Source organism: Cheilinus undulatus, linkage group 4 (assembly GCF_018320785.1).
Source record: "Cheilinus undulatus linkage group 4, ASM1832078v1, whole genome shotgun sequence".
NCBI lineage: Eukaryota > Metazoa > Chordata > Actinopteri > Labriformes > Labridae > Cheilinus > Cheilinus undulatus.
This window is the reverse complement of record NC_054868.1, coordinates 44,229,605-44,243,897: the sequence shown is the minus strand read 5'-3', so window position 1 is coordinate 44,243,897 and position 14,293 is coordinate 44,229,605. Positions and strand designations below refer to the sequence as shown.

The 14,293-nt window shown below is 39.0% G+C and overlaps 1 protein-coding gene across 1 annotated transcript in view; it reads right to left on the bottom strand.

Moving 5' to 3' along the window:
- Positions 1–758: 758 nt before the first annotated feature.
- Positions 759–14,293, bottom strand: part of slc5a10 (solute carrier family 5 member 10) — a 39,312-nt gene continuing 25,777 nt past the window's right edge. Inside the window, exons 9-14 of the mRNA XM_041785244.1 lie at positions 12,666–12,773; positions 12,429–12,579; positions 12,121–12,289; positions 5,166–5,381; positions 3,283–3,376; positions 759–3,161 (exon numbers count right to left, since the gene is read on the bottom strand). Coding sequence (XP_041641178.1) covers positions 2,968–3,161; positions 3,283–3,376; positions 5,166–5,381; positions 12,121–12,289; positions 12,429–12,579; positions 12,666–12,773 — 932 coding nt within the window. The 3' untranslated portion in view covers positions 759–2,967. The remainder of the gene's footprint in view (positions 3,162–3,282; positions 3,377–5,165; positions 5,382–12,120; positions 12,290–12,428; positions 12,580–12,665; positions 12,774–14,293) is intronic.

Sequence of the window (14,293 nt, the reverse complement as noted above, 5' to 3'; positions counted from 1 at the left end):
CGAGCATTTTTCTTGAATAAATCTTGAAAGGGAACTAAAAAAGAAAGCCCCATTAGAAAGCTGTCAAATTACCTCATATGAGTGGGTTGAAGACTGTAGTTTAAAAAAGTTAAAAATTTGATAGATCAGAGTTAGAAGGAAGTAATTTTACCAAACCTTTATAGGCTTTTTCCCAATCTTACCATTATAAATATGGACACTGTGTTTCTTTGTATTCCTGCTGTACATGACTGAAGCCAAACTACCCTTGTGACAGACGCTGACATAATGTGCTGGTAAAGTCATTTTTAACCAGTAAAAGATTTATCACAAAGAAAATAGCAGTGATAGAGTCTTAAGGCCATAGAGTGAACCTTTATGATCCTGTTTTTACATCAAAATCTGTTTCTTTAAACAGCTTCTATTAATATTAATTAAAATGTAGATTTCTGTTTGCTTTTTACATTTTTGCCTTACTGTGTGTTTCTCTTCTTCTTCTGCTTTAGTAAATGTAAGTAAACTGTACAGATGCCAAATAAAGAGTTATATTATCTGGTTTTACATCCTCTGCCATGGATTTATTATGGACAAACATCTTTGATGCACAAATATTTATATTTATTTAAAATATCACAGGAAAAACCACTGAAGAACAACCTCTGAGGATATGCTATGCTTTCACTGACATGAGGCTCTTTCTAATAGTGTGTATAGATACTTTCAGAGTTTCGTCAATAATTTGAGAAAAAAAATGTACACAAGACATTTTGGAGGTGACAACATATCCCTTTTCCACCTTTTAACACAGCCGCCCTTGCTCTAAATGAAATGTCTGCAACTTGGTAAGGTCAAATATAACATGGATGGAGGCTTTTGACCCTGTTTAAACCAGCTTTAAACAGCCTTTTTCAGAATGGTCAGTTTTGGTGTGCTTGTCTCTTTAAATGCAAATGATCTCCTCTGATGCTGCTACAGAGTACAGCTGTGTGCTTTCATGGCTGTGGGTGGAGAAACCAGGTGATGAGTGTTTTTATATTGACTGTCATATTGCCACAATGAGAACAGATTCTGAACAACACCCAGTTTTGTTTTCAGACATAGGAGGGCTGGATTAACTTATTGCACTTATATTTGGGTCAGTAGATACTCTGAATACCCAAAGATATGTGCAAAAATACTGAGGAAGGTACACATGTATGAATTGAATGCCTACAACACATTCCAAAAAAGTTTGGACAGGAGCCAGATACAACAGCGAAAGTGCTTAAAACACCCTAGAATATCCCACAGGTAAGTAGCTTAATTGGCAGCAGGTGATAAAACCATAATTCGGTATAAAAGGCTGGAAAAACTGCATGAGTTTCTCCACTTTGTGAAAGAATGCGTGGGTACATAGTCCAACAGTTTATGAACCACAATCCTCAGAGTGCAATTTCACCAAATTTAGAGATTGCACCATCCACAGGCCATAACATCCATAATGTCATCAAAAGATTCAGAGAATCTGGAGAAATCTCTGCAGGTAAGAGGCAAGGGTTCAAACCAACAACAAATGCCTGCGAACCTGGATCCCTCAGGCGGCACTGCATTCAAATCTGGTATCATTCTGTGATGGATGTTATAACATGGACTCAGGAACACTTTGAAAAAACATTCTCACTTAACAGTACGTTGCTAAATCTAAAAATGTAACCTAAGACTCTTATCATGCAAAGTGACAGCCATACATCAGCAACATTCAGAAGTTCCACTGCCTTCTCTGAGCCTGAGTTCATCTGAGATGGACTGACCTAAACTGGAAAGAGTGTGCTGCGGCCTGAATCCTCTTGGCTAAAGAGAGAAAGGACCATCCAGACTATTATCAACATAAAGTTTAAAGCCAGCATCTGTGAAAATGTGGAGGTGCATTGTGGCCCATAAGATGGGTAACTTGCACATATCTAAATGTACCATTAATACTAAGAGTTACATGATTTGAGGCAATATATGCTTCCACCCAGATGTTTTTCATGGCAAAAAAGCCAAGCCACACTCTGAACGAGCTACAAGAAGAAGAAAAGGTGATGTAACACAGTGGTTAACATGCTCCTGCCACAACTTTTCTGGAACATGTTGCAGATATTAAATTCAGAATGTGTGCTTGTTTTTCAAAAGTGTCAGTTCAAATATTAAATATCTTTCATTTGTGCTGTTTGAATTGTATGTAAGTTGAAAAGGATTTGCATTTTACTGTATCCTGTTTTTAATTCACATTTTACACAATGTCCAAACTTTTTTGGAATTGGGTTTTTTACATTTTGGGGTTTTTCAAGTAGATTCACATGTATCCTTTCATTCTTGTGCAATGCACTGTGGGTAATGATATTCTGTGGTTGCATCGCTCTACTTGCAGCATCTTTTTCTATAGAGTCATCCTGGATGAAACTGCCTGGACGAAAGTTCAGATGTGAACTTTTTTATAGTTCTCCAAATTGTTCCACAGTTGTTGGTACGGTTAGGTCAACATGTCTTCATATGCATGGTTTCCTATTAGAACAACATTGAAAAACAGAAACATTTTGAGATATCTAACATTTTGACTCTTGACCTTAAGCTTCTACTTCTATGAAAAACTCGAGAATGTGAAATGATGTGATAATCATCTATCATTATGTGTAATTTGACAGAAATGCGGGCAGATTCAAATACTTCTTCCCATCAAAATAAGACATGTCGAGGTTTGTGCAGTCTTTTTTTTGCAGAGGAATGTGCTCTCTGACTTTTTTCTAGTTAAACTGTGCTACATCTGCAGCTACATTATTCATTTTGAACACAGTACATGGTGTTGATTTTGAAAGAGTTGCATAAAATCACAGTTTGCTTCCACACATTCATGTATTTGGAGAAATCAGTCTGTTTGGCAGGCAGGCGGAGTTTGCGCTCCATGTTTGAGAGTTTGGCAGGAGTTCAGAGGGAGGGTGAGGCAGGATGTTAAATCGACTCCTTCACTCAGGCGAAGTATGCATACAGAAAAATGTTAATGCTGACCAGCAGGAGAGCGTTCACGCAGCAGAACCTTGACCAGAACACGCTCTCTCTGACGCTGAGCACTCTGGGAGTTGGAGTATCCTCTGATCGTCGAGCTGCCGAGATACACAGTCCTGTGCCGTGACCGCACGTCATCCGCTGAGCTGGCTCAGAGCCTGAAGGAAGCACACACACAAAGCAAACACAGGAAGTTACTCAAGCAATATCTACAGCAATGACTGTACATCACATGATGACTAATTTTATTCCAAGTAACCAGACTATTCAGACTCCTACTCTGGGAGTTGCGGTGGCTGATAGAGGACACTTTCTGGAGGGGTATTTCTCTCTGTGGTTCTTCAGTTATAGTCCACCAGGTCAGATTACAAATCTAGAAAGGGGGAAAAAGGATATGTAACCAAATTTAATTCATTCAAGGCAGTTAAATTATCTAAAATACACAATCTTAATAAAAAATAATCAGGATTTTTTTGGGGGGTTTTAGGCTTTTACTGAAGAGACAGGACAGTGGCTAGAGATTGAAACTAGGAGGAGAGGGTGGCAAAAGTAGTCTTGAACCCAAGCCAGTTTTGTTGTTGCTTTAACTAAACCACGCCTAATGACAGCACCTTGTTCATCCAATATGACTCTGATCGGTCCATTCATTCTCTGATCAGGAACAAGTGTGTCAACTCGAAGCTTGATGACAGACATGATATCAGGTCAATCCATCAGCTTTGCAATGTTAAAGTACAAATTAAGTTTAAGACAATAAGTAAACGTAGCACAAAAAGTAAGGAGATTTGTGTTTGGTAGATTATATATTTTTGTTGCAGCAATGCTTCTTGGCAATAAAGCTTATACTGATGGAAAGCCTGTTTATTTTCCTTTTAAATAGTGCCACATTTGTAAGGAACATGCATTTGAGAGATGAGCAGCAGAGCTGAGTATGTACGTCACAACCATGAAAAATTTGCCATATCTTCTCTGCCAGCACCAAAAAAATAATCTATCAAACACAAATTTCCTTATGTTATGTGCTAGGCTTATTAAGCTTAGCTTAACACAAAGTATACATACAATGAAATACGCTTAGCCAGGTTAAAATAGGCATGTGGGGTAGCTTAGGCTTGTGTAAACTGTGTCTCTGAATCTTCAGAAGAACATACTGGGGTGGATTTTATACGGACTCAGTTCAATTAGGCAAGATGAGAGGAATAAATGTCTTTTGGGAAGGCCAGACTCTATAGTCAGTGACAGAGCTCTCTAACACTGGTAGGCCTCCAGATAACTTTAATTTCTGTCACAAACTAAATATATTTCGATGTACTTTAATGTCTTATTTTTTCTCAGTGTGATGATGTTTTTGATCCACTTCAACAGATTGGAGCAAGCTGCTCCCCACAGTTCAGTCTCTATGCTGAGCTAGGCTTCCTCATGAACAGACTGCTATAAGATTAGTCCAAACTACGACTTCTAGTTCATGGTAAAAAACAACAACATATTTTTCTTTTAGACTTTTAGTCCTGTATTTGTTAGGACAGTGGATAGAGTAGGAGACTGGGGAGAAAGAGTAAGGAAAGACATGTGGGAAAGGAGCTGCAACTGGGGCTACCTGCTTGGAGAACCATCAGCACCATTGCAGTAAATGTGGTTTTACTGCAACTGATTTTGCCTAAATAACCTCACAAGTAATGGACCTTGTCACCATTTTTAAAGTAATGTAAAGTACTGAAAAGTGTGGCAGTGATTACTGTTGAGTTACTGGCAACGTGATAATGAACAAGATGTCTGTATTGTGTACAGGAGAGGTTAAATATGTTTGCCTTTTTCAGGTCAGGGCTAATTCTCCTGAAATGTGAATTGTGACAGAGTATTTCATCAGAATGTGGCTGTTTGCACTGCAAGTTTACACACAGACCAGAGGAGTGTCAGATGAGACAAATGGGTCAACGGCTCTAATAATACTTGAAATATGTAGCATTAAGTATGCAAGTCTTGCTTTTGTATACAACAATAGTTTGACTGTACTGTAAGGATTTGCTGTGGTTGTTGATCTTGTGGATTTGGACAGGTATGACCTCTTTGATTCAATATGCCTGCTCCTTTACCTCAGGGTCATTGCATTGTTTGGTTTGGCTTCCTTATAAGTTCTGTTATTTACAGCATTTATGAGCTACCTGCTCATGGCTGGGTGGTGGTGTGAGCAGTGATACTACAACCACAACGATCGCAGTGAGCCCACACAGCAGGATGGCGAAATGGAGGTAATGGACGCCACGCAGCACAGCAGGAGCTGAATCCACAATGCCACATCTAGGAGGTGGGAAGGCAAACTCCAGCACCATCCGACACACACCCACCACCAGGCCCACCATCAGGCCCCAGAATGCCCCCTAAAACAGACACAAAAAGAGATTTACAGGTTATATGGCATACCTTTCTAGGTGGATGTCCTGAACTTCCTGCTGTTAAAAGAATCAGTGCAATTCCTGCTACAGGCCTGGGTCACACTTGGGTGTGTTCGCCTTGCAGCACTCTCACTTTCCCACCACGGTAATCTGTCATTGTCGTGTCATTTCTCACTTTAGTTCACACACGTGCTGCAGTGACAAAAAAAACTCACTGGCTCCTTTTCTGTACAACCTTCAGCAAAGAATGTGATCCGTGCAGTTCGACTAAATGCTAATAAAACTAATGAGATTGTCATGGCACATGCAAGTAAACAGCTTTAACCTACTTTAGATGGCTCACTTCTTGCTTGTTGTGCTTGAGAAAACATTCAAGTCGTTGTTGGTGTTGCTTTGCAAACTGTTGTGCATGGTCTGTTTTCTGGTTTGAGTTTCAATGAATCACTGGGCATTAAAAAAATCGTGCACTCCTCTAAGCAAAATCCTTACATACAAACTCCTCGAATAAATACAAAGGGTGACAGCGACAAAACATCATAAACACCACGTGAGCTTGATATAAAGACTAATTGCAGTGTTAATAAGAGTTTTATGAGTTAGATTTGCAGCTGTGCTTCGAAGACACGTCATGCTCTCATCAAATAACTCGGTGCTGTTTGCTCTCTGCAGTCAGACTGCTTAGCATGTGACACATCCTGTGCACTAATGTGCGCCCTTTGACCACATGAGTCAACAACATTAAGTTTCTCACAGCCATATGCTCACTGCGTTTACATGAACGAAGAAAAAGCTCACACCTTTTATGTAACGGTACCATTGACCCTTCTCAATAACTTTTTATGGGTTTAAAGTGAAATGGTAACGGATGGCTGTGACATTTAACAGCTCTGCCACTGAGAATAAGTTTGGTCATCTGCAGGTCTAGACAATTGGACATGTGGTAGAAATTGAAATTTTTTTTTAGTTTCCTGGGAAACTTTCACTTCATTCTAATACAAATTAATTATGTAATTTAAACAAGGCTGAAAAGGCTATTGACCTTTGTAGACACATGCCTGCCATGACTAGTGTTGACATTAGGCTGCTATAAATCTTACATTCCAGGTGTATTTCAGGGCTATAAAAGTAAAAAGTAACAGAAAGTAACATGACAAAATCAGCCTACTTGACCCCAAATGGCAGTCATTCTGTAAAATGTGCTTAGTCACCTTGAGGGTGCTCAGTCACAAACACAGAGTCATGAAGAACAGAGCTGAAAGAGTCTTTTATTCATACAAGTGATCTTGAAGAACCCAACAGCCTCAATGCCAACTTAGCTGTCCTTGTGAATACCTCTTTGTTGAGCTTTTCATTAATATTTAAAAATATGCTCAGACTAGACAGATGGACATGCAAAATACTCTGTTTTCAACATTTCATTCCGTTGAAAGTCGCCAGCACGGTCACGTTTTAAACCTTAACACCATCGTCTGCTCGCGTTAGGGTTGGCCCATTCAGTGCTTTTGTTACAAAGATGAAATTGCTATGGAATATATGCTCTGTTACACTTTTGATGCGTTTTTCAGATCTGCTATCACACATTCAAACCTTACACACTGACTTCGCTGCATTTATCTTTCTATTGTTTCTCTATTCTATTATGAAAATTTGTAGTGTAAGGAAAATTGAACTGCAAAAAAAAAAAAAAAAAAATATGAAGATGATTCTATGGCTCTTTTACTGATTGTAAAAGAAAAAGGGAACACTGGGTACGTCCGTCCTGGAAGAACTCATCTTCATATGGATTTTTTGCACAAATTACTGTCTTATCTATGATGTTCGATGGTTGATATAAACATAATACATGGAAAAATGACAGTGTTTAAAGTGTGAGGGAGGGAGAGAAAGGAGCTGGAGCCACTGCTCTGACTGGGTAATCACCCATTTACATAACTTAGACAGATGCAAAAAAAAAAAAAAAATGCAAAAGTGTTCCTCCTGTTTCTCTTCCACAAAAAAAACAAGAAAAATAATGGACAACTGTTTTTGAGTCAGTGTGCAAACATAACAGCAGGGTATATAAGAAAATCTTTCATTAAATTTGATACCTTATAAGACTTTTTTCAAGACTCTCAATATATTTTCAGAGCCCATTGTCTTTTTGGTTGTTAACCATTTACACTGGCGACACAGCTTTGTGCATGTTTTGTGCAGCTTGTAAGATAAAGATGTGACAATGTAGTCAGGAAATCCAGATAGTATTTGTCACTGTTGAATGCAAATAAAGCTTTCTTGAGATGCTAGCGGTGCTAGCATGAACAGACTCTCTGCTAGTATTACACTAGGCAAAATCTGCTTTTTATTTGTAGAATCCTTGCTAGCTAGAGACACTGCAGAGCTTTAAAGATGCACTGATAGCTCAACAACGGGCCAGAACATAAATAGGTGTGCTAGCTAATTTCAAGAGCAGAGCCTTCAAACTCGTTAGACAAATATTAAAACTGAAAACAGCATATACTTTTTTATACTTTTTAAAAGCCTCAAATTTGCTAAATTAATAAAACAACTTTAAACACTCTTTAAGATCCTACAGACACCCTGGACAAGAATAACATAACATCTTATTTCTTGTCAATGTGCAGCAACATTTAATATTGACATTTAGAGCTTTCTAACCTGTTTAAAATGTGCACCACATAGACTACCATCAGAAATAAGTGGGCAAGAGTATTTATCTAGTGCCTGACTCCAGTGAGTAACATGTTTCTACTCCCATCCAGCCAGGACAGACATCGCGATGTCAACAGGCATGCTAGCTTGCAGTCATTGAGCTATACTGTGGGCACAACAGTGGTTTGAATTAAATGCTTATTTAAGCATGCTCAAAATGATCATGTGAACTTTGAGACAGCGTTTATCTTCCATATTATCAACTCTTTCTTTGTATCAGCCTGTTAACACATGTTTAAGCTGACAATGCTAATATCCTGGTGTAAAAGGTGTATCATCCTAAAATATCTTTGTTTTTGTGGTAGCAAAATGAGTGGAAATCTCCCTAAGAGCATAAAACTTCAGTTCCTTGTGTGCCCTCTTAAGGCTGACAGCAGCGACAATCCTGTAAAAATGCTAATTTATACATTATACATTTGCTTTTAATATCTCATTTCTTTATCAGTGCACGCGGTGATTTGTCAGTAGCTTATCAATTAAATGTTTCATATAAATTGTATAAGATACAATGTAAAATTGGTATTTAAAAGAAAAAAACAGACTGTGATTATTTCCTTGTTATTTTCACCTCATACTTAATTCAAAATGGTACAAAGATAACAAATCACATGCTATATTTTGAAATTTTATTGTATTTGGAAAATTACAAGCTCATTTTTATATTTGATGCCACCAACCAGTTTTAAAAGAAAGTGGGACACAGTCATGATTACCACTCAGCAATATCACCTCTTTAATGCCTCTCTGTAACATTGTCTCTAACTTGTTTTTAAGATATGCTTTTATATGCCTTCATTTTAGAGAAGAGGTCAGTGGATAGGATCGTAACCAGGGACGAGAGAGAGGGAAGAGACATGCGGGGCTACAGGCCAGACTTGAACCCGTGCTGCCCGCGTTCATGGGGCACTACCTAACCACTAGGCCATCTTTGCACCATTGTCTGTCATTTGTGAATTAAATATTTTACCATGTTGGCTTGATGTAGGCTATCAGCTGTCCAGCTGCTCATAATGTGCCTAATTTCAATGAGTGACACATCAGGACTGTAGGCAATTTTACCACCTTCTCTTTGCTGTGCTGCCTTTGAGCTATTTCATCTAAATATCAGGTTTCAATGCTTCAACAACAAACACATTCTGTTTGAGTCAGGGCTGTCAGATGATTCATTGTGCATCATAAAGGTTATGAAATTTAACTTCAACTGAATAGTTAATGAGGGAGTGATAAAAAAGATGAAAGGTTTGGTATTAAAAGGTACAGATGACTTTTGATTCATCCACTTAGCTGTGTGTGAGTTTAAGACGCTGCAGTAGCTTAACTAGTGTGTCCTAAAAGACACAACAGCAGGAGATTAACATGATTTTTTTTAATGAATTCTCTAAACACAGATCTTAATCAAACTGCAACTAATGCATTAATGCTGATATCCTTCATCTACAGTTTACACAGTGTTCTGATGTTTCAGGAAATAAAGTTTAACCGAGACTTCCTGCAAAACACATTGGCTGGGCTCTTCCTGCTCTACATCAGACAGTAATCTTGTTTTGAACTTTAATAAAAGTTAGAAAAGAGACACATTTATATCACAGTAAAGAGGAACCCTTTCATTCTGAAAACAAAACAGAGAAAATCCTCTGTATTTAATAGGTAAGAGAAAGTCCACAGGGTGTGGACACACCCAGCACTTGCTCTACTAAAGCAGAGTTTTAGAGTCGACTACCCAGCAGACTGGTCTTTACTTGTAGTAGAAAGAAGTTTCAACACGTGCGTTACTGGCTCTGGGCTCATCCACATTCTTACAGCAGACGTTTTATCTCTTTTATCTCACTCAGTTAATCTTTGTTTTCTAATAATCACACTTTCCCTTGCTTGCGCTTTGTTATCAACCTAAAGCAGTAATCTCATTATTCATGTGAAGGAGCCGCGTAGAGACGACGGTGACTACAGAGGAAATAATAAACAAAACGCAGCAAAGAACGTGTGATGAACAAACACATGCACAAACAACAGAGCACACACACGTCTCCACACAGAGCTATGAGAGATGTTGGCAGCTGGATCCCATGTGAGGCTAATAAAACCGTGAACAAGTACAGCAGGGGAGAAGGGACAAACAGAGCAGTCAGGAAAGACTCAAAACACCGAAAAATCCTGACTGCTTATCCCAAAAACAAATGATTGAAGCTAGTTTTTCATTTGTTCTCTTGTGTTTTAGGAGCTGTACCACAAATTAATTTTGTGTTTATTACTTGTGTTGTTATTCATCTAACTGTAATTAGTGCTGTAATCATCAGTTGGTCATATGAATAAATATCACTTGTGATCCTTTCAGCTAAAGTGATTAGCGGATCTGCACTTTTTCGAGTGTTTTGTTAAATGACAGTGCCTTTTACTATATGCTTTATGCTTTTTTTGTATTAGCTCTGTGATTTATGTTGTTTTTAATGCTCAGTCTGTGCGTTTACATGCTATGTTAAGTCAACAATGGTTAAAGCTTGATTAGGCAATTTCACTGGACTACTATCATGGTCTCAGTATACATGCACAAGAGGAATATCATTTTATTGATGGCAGTATGTCCAACTACACTACGATAGAACGCAAAACATACCCCTTTAGCAGCGGCCTTCAACCTGTTGACTTTGCTAACAAGTTAGCAGGCAGTCAACCCATTGTACATTCAATGATGAAAACATGGACAAACTTCAAAGGTCTGAACATTTCTGCACACTCTTTCCTTTACTTTTGGTATTAATGAGGAGAACACCATTCGTCTAGCTTATGGTGATATCTAGCAGATGACAATGAGACTCCTGCTATGACCTCTGGGTCAAAGCCCAGTGCGGAGACTTGAGCATGTAACATTACTTAATATGCATTCCAAGGTCCACTTTTTATCAGATAAACTCATCGGTTTGACCTTTCCTCTTTGCATATAAATATACTGAGTGTTTAATCTGTGCTGCCACTGAAAAAACAGCTGAACTGCCAGTGTTGCAGCACTAAATTCTCAAAATTTTCTTACTATATAAAAGCAAAACACGTTAAAGCCAACTGACAACCTCATAAAAACTTAAATATTAATTCAAACTGTAGGTTTTGTCACTGTGGACCCTTATACTGCACAGGGGCATTCTCTGTATCACTAAAACCAGAAAAGTTGGAACTGGAACTGCTTCAGTGGTTTTTCTGATATATCTTCTGTAGGGAGAATGCTTTCACTAAAATGACCACCAGGTTAAAAGTCTCCAAAATGCAGACAGTTTTATGTACTTATGATGTTTTAGGGCCAGTAATGCACCTGAGAAGTGAAGGGAACGGAATTTTCAACAAAGATAGGTGAGTATGAGCTAACATTATCTGGCTAATGTTAGCTAACGACAGTATGAGGATCACTGTCAGCTGTCATTTTTCAGTCAGTGTTCTGGACTGTAATGTTAAAGACAGCCATATTTTTTAAAGGTTTATTTTGGGCAATTTTGTGCCCTTATTTGATAGAGGAGGATAGTGGATAGAGTCGGAAACAGGGATGAGAGACATGTGGCCTCTGGCTGGATTTGAACCTGTCGCACACATGGGGCGCGCCTTAAACCACTCCGCCACCTGCGCCTCAAGACAGCCATATTTTGACAAAATATTTTATGGCAAGATTTAGAGAAGTCTGTTTGGCACTACTGTCTATTGAAATCTACAAACAGTGGGGATTTTCTGTCTGTAGAAGTATAACTCTGGCTTGTCTCCTCATTAATTAATGGTCTCTGCTGAAGAAGAACTTCTTTCTTTAAAAATACTAAAAATAAAACTGGCTTAAACATGAGTGCAGCAACACAGACCATCAACATCACTACAGTATACTGTGGTAGGAAGCCATTTTTGTTCACCAGTGGGTGGTTTCATGGGTGTGAGATGTCACATGAAAGCTTTGAATTCCCAGACAAACATCAATAATGAAACAACTAGCTATTCACAGTCGTTTTGTGTCATTGTGCTCATGTTTATGGTTCAAGTATGTTACCTGTTCATTGGTCCTCTTCCAAAACACGGCCAGAGTGAACACCGCAGTGACGGGCGGGGCGAGGTAACTCGTCACTGACTGGATATAAACGTACAGCTGGCCGCTGTTGGCCGACTGCAGGATGGGGATCCACACCACGCTCACCACCACCAAAATCACAGTCACGATCCTGGAAGTAAACACAACATCTGTTTCACTTTCTGAGCCCACAAGCTTCCCTTTTCTTGACTGATCATGATATTTAAAGTTAACCCTTCCCTAGCATCAAAGTGCATACTTAGTATTGTTAAACGTTAAAGAGTTTTTACCTGCCGACCAGTAGCAGCTCTCGCTCTGAGGCACGTGGGCGATGTTTCTTCCAGATGTCCATGGTGAAGAGTGTGGAGCTGCTGTTGAAGATGGAGGTGAGCGAGGACATCAGGGCAGCCATCATCACTGCTATCATAAGCCCTCGAAGGCCTGAAATACACAAGAATGACTATTCAAAATTCAACACATTGAGCAGCAGATTTTCAAGCTTTATTAAACAATCACTGTACTCTCACCACTTGGCATGAGTTCAATGACCAGTTTGGGGAAGGCGATGTTGGAGCATCCCACCTCAGCCCCACACACCCGCACACACTCCTCTGGATCCACACATCCCACAGAGTCTGAAATATGAAGACAAGGTCACAAGAGTGGGACATGTAACAAAATATTCTACTCATGCAGAATTCATGCTCCTTTGCTCTGTTTTCTACTATTGCTGAGGTAGGGGGCTGAGGCAACATCCCTTTAAGTAGGACGTTAGCAGGTCTCTGAATACAGCAACATTTGTGCGGTCACATTTCCTAATGTACTTTAGAGATGTCAATACTTTTATTCTGTTTTCAGTCAAGGTGGAATCAGAGAAACTGGATCTAGAAAATTTCATGGCCTGAAAAAAAAAAATCATGTGTCTTTTGAATAAAATACAAGTGAAAGTTCCTATGAGGATCTTTCACTTGTGTCAGTTCTGGTGCTACCTGTTATGATTTTCCAAAATTACAACATCATATAAAAGTTCGTTTTTCCTGTGATTTTCCTCAGAAAGTTAAACGTCCATATAGTCAAGATGCATCTCTTACAAAGTGAATCATTTCAACACTTCTTTGTTTTAATTCTGAATTTTATGGCTTACAGCTCACAAAAATTAAAAATCCACTATTTCAACATATTAGAGTATTGTGGAAAATTCCACTTTGCAAAGGTTTCCTGCGGCTTCATTCTCTCACTCTGGTTCAGTACACACAACCACAATCATGGGAAGACTGCTGACTTGAAAAATGTCCAGAGGACAATTACTGACACCCTGCACAAGGAGGCAAGCTACAGAGGGTCACTACTGAAAGGGCCGTCTGTTCTCTGAGGCTGTATCAAAGCTTATTCATGGGAAGTTGACTGGAAGGGAAAAGTGTAGTAAGAGAGGAGTACAAGCAACAAGGATGGGCTCAGCCTTCAGAGGATTGTCAAACATCAGATTCAAGAACTTAGGGGAGCTTCACATGCTGCTGTTGGTCCTCTGTGTTTAATCAAGTCCAGAGTCAACACTGTCAGCTGTCTCCAAGGAGATTTTAGAGCATTTCATACTTCCATCTGCTGAGAAGCTTTATGGAGATACCGATTTCCTTTTCCAGCAGGACTTGGCACCTGATCACAGTGAAGCCGAAACTACCAGAAACTGGTTTTCTAACCCTGGTATCACTGTGCTTGATTGGCCAGCCAACTGGTCTGACCTGAACCCCACAGAGGAACCTCTGGGGAAATGTCAAGAAGGTGAGACACCAGACTCAACAATACAGATGAGCTAGGACTACTATCAAAGCAACCTGGGGCTTCATAAAACATCAGCAGTCCCACAGACTGATAGGCTCCATACCACATTGCATAGATGCAGTAACCAAGTACTGAGTGCATAAATGAACAAAATTTTCCAGAAGATCCACATAACTGTCTTATAACTCATTTTTGGACTGATGTTTTGTGATTTTCTAATACTTTGAGACAGTGGATTTTTTATTTTCATGAGCTATAAGCTGTAATCATCAACATTAATACAAAAAATGTCATGAAATATTCCACTTTGTAATGATGAGTCTAGAATAAATGGAAGTCTCAATTCTTGAACTAAATCACATTAAAGGGAACGTTT